Source organism: Hoplias malabaricus, chromosome 17, assembly GCF_029633855.1.
Source record: "Hoplias malabaricus isolate fHopMal1 chromosome 17, fHopMal1.hap1, whole genome shotgun sequence".
Taxonomy (NCBI): Eukaryota; Metazoa; Chordata; class Actinopteri; order Characiformes; family Erythrinidae; genus Hoplias; species Hoplias malabaricus.
In genome coordinates this window covers 20,249,948-20,266,996 of record NC_089816.1, presented here as the reverse complement: position 1 = coordinate 20,266,996, position 17,049 = coordinate 20,249,948, and the positions used below count along the sequence as shown (strand labels likewise).

The following is a 17,049-nucleotide window of genomic DNA, read 5'->3' as shown; positions in this document are numbered from 1 at the left end:
AGAAAGCAAGGCCAGCTGTGTGAACTGTCCTAGATGGTCGTTAAACTCCAGGTCTTCAAATCAAATCAAATCAAATTTATTTATATAGCGCTTTTCACAACTGATGTTGTCACAAAGCAGCTTCACAGAATTCAGGTCTTCAGGCAGAATACACAAGGGGCTGGTGTGCTCCCTTTGGGTCTGTCCTATTCCCTCAGCTACACATCTAACTAAAGGGTGAATATGGTGTAGATAATCAGGTCTGTATGGATTTACTGGTCCTGCTTTATTGGGTTGTCTTCTGTAACGTACCAACAGACAGTCCAGACTAGCTTTAGGATTAGAAGCATGTTTTTATTCAGATTATAATGAGGTTTTGGGTTATAATAAGATTTAAAGCAATGTTGATAGATGTTTAGTTGAACGAACAAAGCAAGGTGAGTGTCAATGCAATGCTATTGTTAAGTGTGTTAAAAAATGAGAAAATACATACATAATTCAAAATGCAATTTAAAAACATGTAGGAGAATAGACAGAAAGTATGAGTAAAATATGATCAACATTTAAAACAGTTCAAACTTTTTTATTAAAAAAGTCTGTAGTCGACAAATAAAGCTTGGAATACCGTACGGCTGGACAATGATTCAATATCAATATTTATCGAAATATAAAATGTTTCAATATCAATGATATGATTTTTAAACAAATTTTCAATATTTCAATATACATTATTTACAGCATCTGTCACTAAGTGTCATTAGAGGGTGCTATCATCAGCCCTCAGTTTTAAAGTTTGATTAAAAATATTAATATTGATAAAGGGCGGCACGGTGGTGCAGCAGGTAGTGTTGCAGTCACACAGCTCCAGGGACCTGGAGGTTGTGGGTTTGATTCCCACTCCGGGTGACTGTCTGTGAGGAGTGTGATGTGTTCTCCCTGTGTCTGTGTGGGTTTCCTCCGGGTGACTGTCTGTGAGGAGTGTGGTGTGTTCTCCGTGTGTCTGCGTGGGTTTCCTCCGGGTGACTGTCTGTGAGGAGTGTGGTGTGTTCTCCCTGTGTCTGTGTGGGTTTCCTCCGGGTGACTGTCTGTGAGGAGTGTGGTGTGTTCTACCTGTGTCTGCGTGGGTTTCTTCCGGGTGCTCCGGTTTCCTCCCACAGTCCAAAAATACAAGTTGGTGACTCAAAAGTGTCCGTAGGTGAATGTGCAAGTGTGTGTGTTGCCCTGTGAAGGACTGGCACCCCCTCCCGGGTGTGTTCCTGCTTTGCGCCCAATGATTCCAGGTAGTGCTCTGAACCCACTGCGACCCTGAACCGGTTAAGGGTCACAGATAATGAATGAATGAATATTGACAAAGCCTATGGGATTATGATTGATGGTGATGTCATATTTCTTTTTTTACCATATCATCCAGCTCTAGAATGCACCTATAGCAAAATCATTATCATCATTCTGGATCATTGAAAGGAGCTTTAAAACATTTCCTAGAACAAGGAATTAACATTAAACCAAGAATTTTGAAGTTGACAAGAAGGGACGTGAAATGAGTTTTTCTTTAGTTTCTGAATAAGCTCCTGTTCAGCACATTGTGTGTGTCTTGTCTTGTGCTGATAGGTTGTTGCCGTCTTGTGTTTTCATGTGCCAGCTCTGTGAGTCAGTCCTGTGTGAATCCGTGAACCCGGTGAGTGTTTCCTCTGAGACAGACTCAGGAAATGAAAGGCTCTTATCAGATGGTAAAAGTCAGGGGATAAAAGTCACCCATTTGTTCTGTGCTCTGTCCACTGTCCTCCATCCTGGACCGTAACAATAAAATGTAAAAAAAAAAAGGTGTGAAAGTGTTCCCTGACCAATGAGAAATCCTGATTTCTGTCCTCACCTCATCATGCTGATGTCTCTCTCCTCAGTGAGGAGTCTGTGTGTGGTTTGGGCTGTGACTAATAAACACAGGAATGCTCCCACTCGCTCCAAAGGCCTCCTCGGGTAAACTGCATCCTGATAAAGGGCAGAGCACCCTGGGAAAGAGACTCTGGAGGAAAAACACTGTGGAAGAATTAGGAAAATACGACTTGGCTTGAGTCCTCTGCTTGTTTAATAATGGAGTGAGTTTAATAATGTGGCTTGTTGGTGCTGCTGACTGGATTAACTTGGACTCAGAGGGCTTTCAGACACTGTGAGTTGATTCAGCTTGTGTTTCAGCTTCAGTCAAATCGAAAATAGAAAAAGCAAGCTTTGTTTCTTATAGAGGCTCTGTGTTATAACAGTAGGGCTGCACATTTTGGGATTAAGTTCTGGATATTCGGTTTCTGCCATTAATTTTCAAACTACAACAACAACCAAAGGTTTCTGCTAAAAAGATGATTGTTTTTGTTAACTTTGTTATAGTAACTTGAATGATTAAGGCCTTCAGTCCTGCTCCTGAAGCCCTAACCAGTGGAGTGTGGCTGTATGTACCGAGATGCCCCAGAGAACAAATGACTCTTTTGCATATCATTATTAATTCATGATGTCAAATCCAGTGAGGCTCTGTGTAACCTGTTGAGCTCAGTGAGGAGATGCTCTGGGGGTTGAATCAACCGTGTTAGAGCACGGTGAGCACTAGTGAAAGATCCTGTCATTAATCTATGTATTTAACCCTTTCTGATCATGGCCTTTGTTTTAACAGTGTCTGTCTAAGGGGAGTGGAACTGAATGAAACTCGCTGCTGTTTTTGACTCAGACTCTCGCCTTGGTGCTCACTTTTACCAGATAAACACAGGGAGGAACTCGAGGCATGTTGGAGTGATAGCAGATATATCTACACGCAGCAGACTCTCAGGGAGTACGTTTGTAGGTTTTGTCAGAGATCCCTGACTGTAAAAGCTGGCCTCAAAATAATGTGAATCTCCAGCACTTTTAAAAGCATAGATCACATGGTTTTGTTTCTGTAAATATAATATACAATCCCTGGCAAAAATTATGGAATCACCAGTCTCTGAGGATGTTCCTTCAGTTGTTTAATTTTGTAGAAAAAATGCAGATCACAGATATGACAAAAAACTAAAGGCATTTCAAATGGCAACTTTCTGGCTTTAAGAAACACTAAAAGTAATCAAGAAAAATAATTGTGGGAGCCAGTAACAGTTAGATTTTTAGAACAAGCACAGGGAATAAATTATGGAATCACTCAATTCTGAGGAAAAAAATATGGAATCATGACAAACAAAATAACACTCCAACACATCACTAGTACTGTGTTATGGACCATTTTCTTTAACTTTCACCACAGATTTTCAATTGGATTGAGATGTGGACTGTTTGCAGGCCATGACATTGACCTTATGTGTCTTACTTCAAGGAATGTTTTCACAGATTTTGCTCTGTGGCAAGATGCATTATCATCTTGAAAAATGATTTCATCGTCCCCAAACATCCTTTTGATAGATGGGATAAGAAATGTGTCCAAAATGTCAGCCATCTCCCCAGTGCCTTTACCTGACATGCAGCCCCATATCATCAATGACTGTGGAAATTTGCATGTTTTCTTCAGACAGTCGTCTGCATAAATCTCATTGGAACAGCACCAAACAAAAGTTCCAGCATCATCACCTTGCCCAATGCATATTCGAGATTCATCACTGAATATGACTTTCATCCAGTCATACACAGTCCACGATTGCCTTTCCTTAGCCCATTGTAACCTTGTTTTTTTCTGTTTAGGTGTTAGTGATGGCTTTCTTTTAGCTTTTCTGTATGGAAATCCCATTTCCTTTATGTGGTTTCTTACAGTTCGGTCACATGACTCCAGTTTCCTCCCATTTGTTTCTCATTTGTTTTGTTGTACATTTTCTGTTTTCAAGGCATATTGCTTTAAGTTTTTTGTCTTGATGCTTTGATGTCTTCCTTGGTCTACCAGTATGCTTGCCTTTAACCACCTTCCCATGTTGTTTGTACTTGGTCCAGGTTTTAGACACAACTGACTGTAAACAACCAACATCTTGTGCAACACTGCTTGATGATTTACCCTCTTTAAGGAGTTTGATAATCCTCTCCTTTGTTTCAATTGACATCTCTGGTGTTGGAGCCATGATTCATGTCAGTCCACTTGTTGCAACAGCTCTCCTTTTTACCTGCATACTAACGAGCCGCCTTAGTCTGATGCAGGTTTTAGTGTTTGTAATGAAAATTTTCAGGGTGATTCCATAATTTATTCCCTGTGCTTGTTCTAAAAATCTAACTGTTACTGGCTCCCACAATTATGTTTCTTGATTTCTCTTAGTGTTTCTTAAAGCCAGAAAGTTGCCATTTGAAATGCCTTTAGTTTTTTGTCATATCTGTGATCTGCTTTTTTTCTACAAAATTAAACAACTAAAGGAACATCCTCAGAGACTGGTGATTCCATAATTCTTGCCAGGGGTTTTATTTATGTAAACAATGAAATCTAGCTGCACACACTCTTACATTCTGTGTATGAGAAGATAGAACACCACTAATCTCTACACAGTGTGAGACAGGACTGCAGATAAGACGTGTCGTTAGTGTCTTGTTAGTAGTGTGTTAAGAGTGATAGTAACTGAAACAATAGGAGCTCTTAAGAGTAGAGTTGTGGTGTTGACGCTGTGTCATCCAGAACAGGACGTGGATTTCCTGTCAGGAGAAAACAGAGCGGGATGGAGAGGATAGAAGGAGGGGGAGTGAGGGAAAGGCTTGGAGAGGAAGATTACACAAGCAGAGATGATGGACGGATGGATGCATTGATGGATGTTGTCTTCCAAAAGTTTCCAAAACTAGAACTTAAAAAAGAAAAACTTTAAAAGTGATAGAGATTTTGGGATGTGGAGTTGCCCCGAAAAACTGTCTCCCATCAGATAAAGAGCACTTAGAGCTTTCGTCTTTTTCCAGAGAGTAGAAAATCAAGCTTCAGTGTTGCTTTACCTCTGCACAGAACCTCAGCTGTCTGTGTCCATCCTTCCGCTGAAAATATATGGAGCTGGAGAGAAGGACAGAAAAAATAACAAATAACCTGCAGGTGATCTCAGAACAGTGGACTGACCACACATGAGCACACCTCCACATCTTCTAAGCACGAACTTCGGAGCTGTGGGTACAGATGCCCTTGAGACGCAGAAGGAATGGAGGGAGATGTTGTATGTTGATCCTGAAATGAAGGGTGGTCTCTGACTTTTGCACAGTGCTGTATATGTACACGCCATTATTTCAGGTCATAAACTACAGCTGATGTCATTTCTATAATTGCCTCCCATCAGCCCTGAGGCGAATGGGTCAGAGACGTATTTGGGGAGACATAATTGCGGCGAATTTGTCCGTGTCCAGACTCTGACTGTCCTCTCTGTGTCAGATTCTGCAGTAAATTACCTCCACATTGTGCTCAGCTTCTCCTGAACAGGGAGATTATCCCTCACAAAATAACCCTCCACACTCTCTCCTCCCTCTCCTTAATAAGGTCAGGATATCATCACTGCCAGAGCACAACCACGTATCTCCAAACGGCACATTCACAGGAGGATTATGAGAGTTAGTTAATACAAGAACAGCTTAGATTGTAGATTCAATTCAGTTTGAATCAATTCTTTAAGAAAATGGCGGCAGTTCTTTTCATTTTATGTCAGAAAAGAAACAGATGATTTTTGGGGTGGAGCTACACTCTTCAGATAGACATTGTATTATTTAAGTGTGTTCCCTGTAGAGAATGTTTTGATGACTGGTCTGTGCTGGAGCGGTCTTGGTGTAATGTGTAGAGAGTGGTGTGTGGTTATCAGTGTGTGTGCAGGAGTGTTTTTAAGCCACTGTGAAGGGTGTAGTCAAACTCTTGTAATGAGCAAAGCCAAAAAATGCCATGTGTCAGGCTTAAACTGCGCCCCTCTCCAGGACAGAGGCTGGGTGAGCACTGGGCTGGTTAACTGTGAGGGTCTGTGACGGCATTGTCTGCTGAATACTAGAGTACAGGTTGTAAAGATAAGGGATAGTGTTATTTTCTCACAGTGTGTGGTTATTTTACTGACTGTTGACCCTTGATTAAGACAAAACCTCTGTGTTAACTGGGAAGATGTGTGTAGATTGACATCAAGTTAAACTACAGTGCCGTTTGAGCTTGATTTATTTCATAAGAGCAGCTTCTAATTTGTCATTTGTCTTGTTTAATAAATAAACTCAGTGATGTAGAGGTCTGTGTCCTGGAGTGGTCAGTTCATTGTCCAGAAAGCACTTGCATTTTTGTTGTGTGATTTAGCATTTTGTGTCTATTTCCTTTTCTTATCACCGACACCATAGTATTATATTATAGTAGTAGTCCCTACTAGCTTCTGTAGTGAGTTGTTTCTCCTCACCGTGAACATGGCTGTGATTGATCTCTTTTCTTCTTCTGGTTCTCAGAAGTGATTGTGGCGGGATGGCATCAGGATCTATAGACGTCGCCGCAGCCCACGAGCCGACAGATGCAGCAGAGGAGAGCTCAGGTAAATCTCTCTTAAAGCTTTACCCCCTTCCCCCGAGAAACTCCAGTGGGCCTCGTAATGGATGGAAGCTAATGGGAAGCACTCGAGTAACTGAGATCTATCCGGTCTCCATTAGCATCATTCATTGTTAACTACAACTGCAGCTATGTTTAAAAGGGCCCTTTAGTCAGAGCTATTCAGCCCTAGGCTTGGTCCCACACAGTGGGGCAGTTCATTTGACCTCATTTAACTCCTCAGATTAAAAGCCAAGCCTTTAATAGTCAAACCAACAGGAGCACAGAGCAGTGCCGGCACTGAGCAGTTACGGTTAGCCCCAGCCCTTTATTTTCTTGGCTCACAGAATATGAATATGAAGTTTAATTTCAGTGCTAAGATGGTATTGCCCTGTCATTTGATGAAAATATGACCTCTAAATTCCACCAGCCAATCGAAATACAAGTTTAAAAATGAGTATAAATATAATTAATGAAACATATTAATGTTTATAATTTGCAAAATGTATGTTTCAGTGTACAGTTTCAGTGTATGGGGGGTCCTAAGGATGGACCACCAATGAACTGGCACATACTGGTTTTAATCTTCTGGATGATCCTTGTATATTATATCATAACTATATATATTTATTTAAGTATAAAGTGAGCCCAAATATAAAAAGCCAAATAGTCTAACTGTACACTTTGGTCTGACAAAGGGGAACGGACCCAAAAATATAAACTATCCCTGAATTTCCATCTCCATTTACTAACACTGCACCCACTTAACAGGGGATTTGATGGATTCCACCTCTAAGAACACACACAAGATTCACGTTCTCACTGGACATTCATCACATTTGCAAAGTAGAGAATAAACAAAGCCTTTTTTTATTATTTCTATCTGGCCAAGCTTCTCCTGCCCCACACTTGACCCATGCCCCAGAGCACTGTGGGAAGGAAGAGGTCCTGTTTGTGTGGAGACGTGGATTAGCCGTTTCCCCGCAGAATGACGAGCTCGGACCAAGAGGATAATCCTTTTTATCGGATTGCAGGTCTAAAGCAGTCCTTTAAGATCCAGAATGTGTCGATAGATGAGGTGTGTCCGGGCGCAGGCCACTGGACTAATCCTGAAAGTGACCCTCCTCAACATCAGAAACATATAGAGCTTTAGATAAGTGAGCTGTGCGTTTACGCCCCTCAGCATTCATCAATGGTTAATATCTGCTTTAGTAATTTATTGTTATTCTGAGCTGCTCTCACTCAAGATATTAATCCAAAATCTAGTAATTCCAATCAAAATGGCTTTTAATTACAGCTTCTATATGTGTAACATTAAGACTTTAAAAATCTGGCAATAGCTCAGGGATAAACCTATGAAAACATTAGTTAAAGATGTTGGCTTAGTCGTGGATATCAACCAAAATCCTTGCTTCTTTTTTTTCTCATAAATATCTTGTCTGCTGGAGACATGTGGAGGCTGAGCTCTAACATGAAGAGAGCATGTCATTTGACCAGGGAAAGTGAAGGTTCCAGTCATGTTTGGATATTTGTGCCGTCCATCAGTTGCTTTGGGCTGGAGTTTACACTAAAACATTAGAGTCCTGCATTCCTGAGCTGTACTCGTCCCTCTCTCACTCAATGGACATCTATGTTCACTCAGGCTCTTCTCAGAAGCCCATATATAGTCTTCATTGTAGAGTAATCAGATGATCGAGTGTGTGGAGGGGGTAGATAGAGTACTTTCTGTGTGTGTGTGTGTGTGTGTGTGTGTGTGTGTGTGTGTGTGTGTGTGTGTGTGTGTCCAGCTGTGGTCTGTCTAAGACAGTAAACAACACACACTCACACACTCAGACAACACCACTGCAGCATGTGATTCTCCCCCAGGATATGAGAGAGAGAGAGAGAGAGAGAGAGAGAGAGAGAGAGAGAGAGAAGAAAGTCAAAAAGCAAAAACAGAGGGAGGGACAAAGAGAGAGTGTAAAGGAGAGACAACGTAATGGAGGCATAAAGGGGGAAAACAAAAGTCATGCAAAAAGGTAGTGAGAGAAAACCGTAAAGAATGGAAAGAGGGAAAAGGAGAGTAGAAGGAAAGAAGGGGAGAGAAAAACTGAGCAAGAGAAAGAAAGAGGGAGAGCTCCATTAGAGGGATACTGATCTCTAAAGGTTTAGATGAGAGATGGCTTCATTTTTCTGTGAGAATTCAATATAATCAATATATTACTGAATCAATAATGAATAATATTAATTAACAATTAATATCCCACCCTTCAGGCGTCATTGTCAGAGCAGGCCATGCCAAAACTCTGTGCTACCGTTCTAATATTGACTTATAAATAATCATAACCACTCATTATCGGCTTGTCCTAGGGTTTCTGACCATGCAGTTTATTCTTAAAGGGCTTCTCGTCAGAGTCAGTGTCTGTTGGTTTGTAAACTGTAATTAAGGTGTAGTCCAGGTGAGTGATTGATTGCTGGGTGGTGTTTAGAGCCACACAGAAGTGTCTAGAATCTAAATATGGCTTTTACCAGCTTTACTGCCACACTCCAAGCCCTCGTTAGGCACTGGACCCAAAAAAAAGTAAATAAAAGCCTCGTCCAGCAGCAAAAGGTCTTTGTCCCATCATTGTGTAGAAGGAACTTTTAAGTGGTGTTTTGACCTTTTTTGTGACCTTTATTATTAATAGTACATTGTTTTTGAAATAGTGTACAGTTGTCTGCAAATGTAAGGACCCCCAGGTTAAGTTACAAGTTAAATATAATAATGGGTGTAACATTTGCAGAGTCCATGTTTTATGTTTCATCTGATTCTCCAATATAGAGTAATTATGTGTGTTTATTTAAATTGAAAACCTGTTTAGTATGAGGTCACAGCTTCATGGTCTCAGGGTCCTGGGTGTGATCCACTGTGTGGATCACTGTGGTGTATTATCCATGTGTCTGTGTGGGTTTCCTCCGGCTAATCCACGTTCCTCCTCATGTCCAAACACATGTTGGTAGATGGAGCCCTGATCAGGATGAAGCAGTTACAGAAGATGAATGAAAAATGAAGGAATGTTATGTATGAAGTTAGTTTAGAGTTCATTGTGTGGCCAAAACTTCATGCTCAGATTTGCATTCCTGTCCAGTTATGCTCTAAACATCTTAAATAAAACCACATGCTTTTTTCTTTATCCTCCAGGGAAGAAGAAGTCGAAATTCCAGACGTTTAAGAACTTCTTTGCAAAGAAGAAGAGGAAGGAAGCTGCTGCTCCTGTGGGGGAGAGTGTGCTAAAGTGCAGCCAGTCCAGCGATGACCTGAACACTCCTGAGTCCTCCCCCATGCCCACGGAGAAGCACACAGACTCTGGGTAAAGGGGAAGTTTATGTTTTGAAATGAAATGTCTATGATAAAACCCACACACTGTGAAACAAGACCCACCCCCCAAGTCAGTTTCCTCTGAGCTGTGAGTCTGAAAGCATGGGATAAAATGAGATGCTCTGATTCTGCTCCGCTTCTGACGTCAAGTGCAAGGACTTTAGAATGGACCCGCCCCCTCGTCTGAGTCTGTCCAATCACAGTGCTGGACCCGTGTTTAAGTGAGAGTGCAAAGATGAGGTTAAACGCAGCAAAACAGACACAAGGAGCGCGAAGAAATAAGAGCACTGAGTAAAATCGGAGAAAACGAGAACGGAGAAGAAAGAGAACCGAGTGAAAACGGCTAAAAACCAGAGCTTCTGCTCCTCGCTCCTCACCGCTGTGCGCTCGGGTTCGGGGTGAACAGCGAGCGGCTCATTATCATTTAAAGGAACAGGTGCAGGCCTTTTGAAGAACTGAGCTGTGTGTTTGATTGTTTCTTCTTCTCCACAACAAGACGACCCAGAGCTGAAAGGGAGAGAGCCTGCACTGAGCCTGTCTCGTGTTATTTTAAGAATGTGTTATTTACTCAACTCTATCTCTCAATATTGCTTAGTCAGCACATGCCAAAGTCTGCAGTCATTTCAAGAGGAGCTCTGTGGGTTTATCACAGCAGTCTTTAGTCAGTTTCCACACCCAATTTCACCACAGTCAATCAGAGTAAAGTAGAGTCAACCCCACCGACCCCCCCCACCCCCCTGCACTGGAGAGGCTACAGCTCCATGTAAGGCTCATTTTGTGCTGAATTCAGATCTGCAGCAGGGAATTAACCAACACTCTGCTGATGGTATGATGAGCTCCAAACAAACATGCAGTATTTCAGAGAGGGGGGAGGGAGTGAGAGAGAGAGAGATATAGGCCTCATTTCAAGATAAAAGTCCCATAATGCTTTTGACCGTCTTAGATGCAACTCTGCATTTTCATATACATTATTAAGTAGGAACAGGTCTATGAAGATGCAATTTGTCCCAGCCTCAATCTACACCCACCCCTCAGCTATTCAGTTCTGGCGGGAAAAGCCCTGTCCTGAGCTGATGGGATTGGTTCTTCAAGTGTGTGAGGTATGAAGCTCTGTTCGTCTGAATCTGTTTCCGAGACTGTGTTTGGAACTGTGTTTGCAGTTTCAAAGTGGAAATGTTTAAAAACAGGGAATCACTTATTCATTCAGGGTTCACCTTCTACAGACACACACACACTAACATGCACAAGGCTTAATACTAGATTACAGTTCTGAAGTCAGTTTCATGTCCATTTAAGGGACTACAGATTTAATATGGTTTTCTCTGTGAGAAAAATGAGTGTCAACATGAAATGACTATAAATGGGTGTCACATGCCAGGCTGCACATGGCAACCAATGAGAGCTGAGCTATTATTCATAGGCTTAAAGGAACAATGACAAATACTGCTGCTTTAATTCTCAATGAAATTTTAGGCTTTAGATCCACACAAACGTGACGAGTGAACCTCATGAGAAACACTAGAATAATAAAGTTTTTTTTTTTTTTTTACCAAATTTGTCCTTAACCAATCCACCTCCCTGTTTAACAGATCCAAGATGAACCTGGGGGGCAAGGCTCTGTCACATGACAGTGTTTTCACCTCTGATTCACCATCGCCTGAGAATAACGATGCTCTCAGAGACTCTCAGGACAGCATCCACGGAAAAGTCAAGTCTCTACAGGTACAGCAGGATTTCTGTGTGTTTGCCTGGATTATACATGTGGTTTCAGCAATGTGCAGTGTGTTACAGGGTTTTCTACCACAAGATTAATTCATGTTTACCTGTAAACATTTATTACAAAACACTTCTACACAATTAATTTGATAATTAATAGTATGTAAGCACTTTTTATATTAGCAAATGATTAGCGGTATTTCCACTTAGCAAATCCACAAAACAGATCATTTTAGGAGCTGAATTAAAACTAAATATGAGTGACCGGAGTCGAAATCCTGTTACATGGGGATTGTCTTGTATCTGACAGAATGGGCTCAGATGTGTCCAGTGTGTGCATCTCCTCTTCAATCCTCTTCACTTTAATCGCTATTAGACCTGGCACTCCACTGGTCCTCGGTATAAAATTAGCAAGTCAGTACATAAGCCCCCAGACACAGACATGATGTGTGGGGTTCTGACATCTCTCTCGTCCAGCTCAGTTCAGACGGAGAGGAGAGTGTTCAAGGTGACCAGTCAACAGAGAACAAAACAAGACCAAGGGAGTGGTATAAACAATGACGTTGCTCAGAGGGATTTGTCGTCTGTATCAGACTCAGAATCACTTTATTTTACAGAGAGTTTGACGAAAGGCATGTGCCTGAGATTGAAGAGAGTATGAGACAATGAATAAGAGAAATCAGTAAGAGAAAATGGGATTTATAGCTACAGCTCAAGACCTTGTAGTTTGAAATCATTTGGATTGTCACTGGGAGTGAGGCAGGCAGAACATAAGGGGTGTCAGAAATAATATTACAGAATGTTTCCCAGCGTGAAAAAAAGGTTAAATATTGTTGTATTTACAGTTGCAAGTCCACAGGATTTACAAAACCGATATTTTTAGCTATTTCTGCGGTTTTAACTTAATTAGAACGGTCATAACCCCCACCCAGTGACACCACTCCCCCCCCCCCCCCCCCAACCATTGTAATTTGAACCAAGCTTAGTTAGATTTCCTTGTAGAACTGAAAGGGAAAAAATACACAATGTAATAAATGCAAAGAGTGGGTGCAATAAACAGTGAAAAATGCTAAATGTTTATTAAATGTCTAATTTAACTGGAAACTTAACCAATGAAGGGTAACTAAACTAAAAATGTTTTCACAGTGGTGTACATTTATTTAGCTCTGTATTAATTATTTCAGCCCGTGTGAGGAATCTTTTGTCCTGGAAAAGTGCATTAAATTCTGTAAAAACAATGATCTCTCCACAGATGCAGCTAAAGCAGGCGATCAGGGTGGGCTCCCCCATGGGCTCCCCAGCTGTGGGGGTCTCAGTGATAAAGAGTGAGGACTCTGCGGCTCTTTCAGAGGATGATGGTCTTCCCTGCAGTCCACCAGAGTTCTCCACCCTCCACACCATTCTGAACACTTCTTCACAGAGGGTATGAGGCTGCAGCAGAATTCCATTACAATTGAAAGATTTTAAACCTCTGTATTTAGTGCTCAGCAGTTTAATACACAGCTGCTTTCTATAATACAAATATAGCTGATCAGCTCAGGCATATTTTGTGTAGTCTCTCATTGCCAGACTCTCTAGGGAGGGTCTGGTACCTTTCGAAACTAAACGTGGCCAAGAACTGCCTGCAGGAAGAGAGATTTGATTGACAGGCAAAAGGGCCAATCGCAAGTCTGCTATTTTGGCATGCCGTGTAGAAGGGGGCAGAGAGCCAGTCAGAATGTAGCTGGCAGAATCCTGGCAGTGAGGCCAACTTAACACACTGAAAGTATCAGACTGGCTGTCAACGTGTGGGTTGTCAGACTCTCACTAGGAACAGTCCCAAAGAAATGCTCCACAAATACTTGGAAAAAAATCACATTACTCAGTTTGCATTAAAAGTTTGGAGGGGTTTTGCATCTCCTTTAAAGTTACGTTTTTGTGCTTTTTGGAGTTGGTGTAACTTTCATGTTTGTGAAGAGTTCTTTTAAGTCAAAGCAGGATGTATAGAAGCACCCATGATGTGAGAGGGTCATGCTCTGGGCAGCGTGGGAGAGTGTGTGACATCATGAAACAGGAAGCTCCCCGCTGACTTGTCTAAGTGGATTAAGCCTGGTGCTTGTCCTGTCTTAGACTCTGCTCTCTTTCTACTAACTCTCTCTCTCTCTCGCTCTCTCTCTCTCTCTCTCGCTCTCTCTCTCTCTCTCTCTCCATTCATGTCCTTCCTGTCCTGGACACAATGTCCCTCTCTGCCCTCCACAATTCACACGCGATTCATAACAGATAAATGCACTTTAAATCCACAGGGAATAACCTTAAAACAAATTAAGAATTTGTTCAATTAAAGCTATCATTCATTCTACTTTTAAAAATGCCATACATTCTCATTCTTAAAAAGGTTAAAAGGCATGTATTTGTCCCCCACCACTCCATCACTCAAGAGAATACAGTAGCACTGCTAGTCCACATTTAAACTGAGCGTGGTGAGATCTGGTTCATGTGCGTCTGCTCCAGAAAGGGTTACAGTCCTTTCTATTGGTCAGTGCTCTTTTATAAGGGGTTCTGTCTGTCCAGATGCAGGTGGGATTAGGAGGAATTATAAGCAGCTGGAGTAATGTTCTGCTCGTTCTGCTTTTTCTCTGCAGTCGTCTGGTGTTGTCCAGAGGAGCAGCTCTCTGAGTCTGGAGGGAACGGACAGTGATGATGACCAGGTAACACACACTTTTTCAAACACTGAAATATAAATGAACCTAAAGAGTTCCTGATGTTGTCTGGTGTATAAAGCCTTTAAAGTCAGACAGAAAACATTAAACAGGACACTGAGAAAGAGCTACAGCTCAGTCAGGCCTGTGCTTCCATCAGCGTATCAGTTTTCAGCGTATCAGTATTCCATCAGCACAAGTTTCCTATGAGAAACATGAGGCCTGTCCACTGCTTCTTTTCAAACTAACACTAACACACCAAACTGAGCACCTTAACACAGCGGAGGGGAATGAACGCTGCCCAGCCCTGTCACATCAGCCAGCAGGTATCTGTCCTAGATAGCCCCAGGAGAAGAGAGATGGGGAGATGAAGCGCCATCACACCCCCACAGAGAGCGAAGGCAGTTGTGCTCTCTAGGACTACAGGCCTCCGACAACTGAGGCTTGAACTTGTAACAAATATTTATTTAATTACACTCCTGAAGCCCAGTGTCCAGCTTTTAAAGAAACAATGCAGCACTCACAACACGCAGGTTGTAGACTTTAAATCATTTTACTCTCTGCAGTGGAAACATAGCTCATCCCACAGTAAATGTAAATAAGCTTTTTGTTTGTTTGTTTGTTTTTGGTGAAGTGTTGGATTCCTGTGGAGAAGACTGTGTTTATAGGAGTGTACAAACACACAGACTCTTTAATGTCTGAGAGGATATGGTTTACAGCACTTTGGTATTGAGATCATTTGTCTTTAGAGCAACCAAAGCATTTTTCTTTAATGCCATTGCAACTAATGATTAACATACTTGACTTTACTAGATACTAGAGCTCCCCCTAGTGTATTTCACATTTACAGTACTATACTGAAATAAATGGGGAGAGGGAAGGAGGCAGGTGGTATCCTACCCTCTTCCAAATGCTACATAGTGTAGGTTCTGCAGTGCTGAGCCCAGATTAGCAATGACAGAGGTTCTATTATCCCTATTACAGCTCAGCGGAGCATCAATAATATTTGGAAACTGTTATTTTATAGTAAAATGTTGCATAGTGTTCCTTTAAGTATCATTATATGACATGCGTGTAAACCCAGACTGTAAACATAATGTAGCACTCGATGTGGCTTTATTTTATACACACACACACACACACACAGAGAGAGAGAGAGAGAGAGAGAGAGAGAGAGAGAGAGAGCACCTACAGTGCTCTGAACAGTTCCAGACTCTCAATGATGCGACTAAACTCTTTGACAGAGCCGAGTGGAGTGTGAGGTCGCCTTTCGTTCACGAATCACTGATGAACAGCGAGTAAGCTGCAGAAGAAGAACCCAGCTGCGCAAAGCCTGTTATTATGTGGTTAATGGCTGTAGCGACATGTGGTGTAATTATAAAGCATTAAGGAACGCTGGTGGGAGAGAAACCTGGATAGAAAGTCGAGAATCGTAAACACAGTGGAGATGTTTAAAGCAGCAGTCTTCTCTCTTCTATGGGGTTTACTGCCTGAGTCATTGTTCTCAGATAAAACATCTACGGCCCAAATGTGGGCCTCCATCTAAATGCCTCACATTCACAGACAATAAACTTCTCGTTGATTCCCGAGGTGATTTACACTCCTTAATGATGCACCTAACAGTGGATACAGACCGTGTCTGACTGTTTTTATATACATCCCCTTATTTAAGAGCTTGTTTTATTTGTGTATTCCCTAATCATTGAAGGGAGGGAATTTGGCATCTGTGTCACTTCTTGTTTGTACTCCAGTGAAAAAAGAACACGTGGATGATCACTTAAGAGAAAAATACTTGGAAAAGTAACTTAAGAAAAGACTTTCTAGTGGCGCCCTACAATGTGTGATTTAAACATTGTAGATAACGTGTCAGTGATAAGAGTGTACCCTTCCAGTCCATGCTTGGCATTGGGTATTATGACTTTAGCCTCTTGTCCAGCTGTTCCAGAGCGTTCATTTCATGCTACTTATTGAAGCATGGTGTATGCAGGGAGTGAACTCCAGCTTTGAGAAGACTGAAGTGCCCTTTAATCTCTGCTCTGTTTCTCTGGGTTTTATCGTGTGCTGTGGTTGTGGTTTTGAGCAGAATTCCAGCGGCTCTCTGTGCAGTCGATCTGTCTGCTGCTTCACTAAAAAAAGTAGTTATTTCAGCTTTCAGAGGAGCTGCGGACACCAAAATAATCTGGACACAGCCCAGACGTTTTAATGTGCTACAACCATTAGAAAGTTTCCTGACCCCTGTGTACACTCTCACACTTACAGTACAGCACTTACTGGTTGCTGCATATTAAAAAATATGTTAGACATATAGAGTCGTGTAGATATGTTTTAGCAGCATCGCTGATCCAGTCATTCCTTCATTCATTGTCTGTAACCCTTATTCAGTTCAGGGCAGCGGTGGGTCCGGAGCCTACCCAGAAACATTGGGCACAAGGCAGGAACACACCCTGAAGGGGGCAACACACACTCACAGTCACCCAGAGGAAACCCACGCAGACACAGGGAGAACACACCACACTCCTCACAGACAGTCACCCGGAGGAAACCCACACATACACAGGGAGAACACACCACACCCCTCACAGACAGTCACCTGGAGGAAACCCACACATACACAGGGAGAACACATCACACTCCTCACAGACAGTCACCCGGAGGAAACCCACACATACACAGGGAGAACACATCACAGTCCTCACAGACAGTCACCCGGAGGAAACCCATGCAAACACAGGGAGAACACACCACACTCCTCACAGACAGTCACCCGGAGGAAACTCACGCAAACACAGGGAGAACACACCACACTCCTCACAGACAGTCACCCGGAGGAAACCCACACAAATACAGGGAGAACACACCACATTCCTCACAGACAGTCACCCGGAGGAAACCCACGC

At 42.2% G+C, this 17,049-nt stretch overlaps 1 protein-coding gene across 3 annotated transcripts in view; it reads left to right on the top strand.

Moving 5' to 3' along the window:
• Positions 1-17,049, top strand: part of zgc:66433 (uncharacterized protein LOC321250 homolog) — a 33,588-nt gene that overhangs the window by 8,386 nt on the left and 8,153 nt on the right. For all 3 annotated transcript variants that reach the window (XM_066650053.1, XM_066650052.1, XM_066650054.1), the window contains 5 exons: positions 6,346-6,428; positions 9,582-9,750; positions 11,348-11,480; positions 12,727-12,897; positions 14,096-14,161. In XM_066650053.1, coding sequence (XP_066506150.1) covers positions 6,362-6,428; positions 9,582-9,750; positions 11,348-11,480; positions 12,727-12,897; positions 14,096-14,161 — 606 coding nt within the window. In that variant the 5' untranslated portion in view covers positions 6,346-6,361. The remainder of the gene's footprint in view (positions 1-6,345; positions 6,429-9,581; positions 9,751-11,347; positions 11,481-12,726; positions 12,898-14,095; positions 14,162-17,049) is intronic.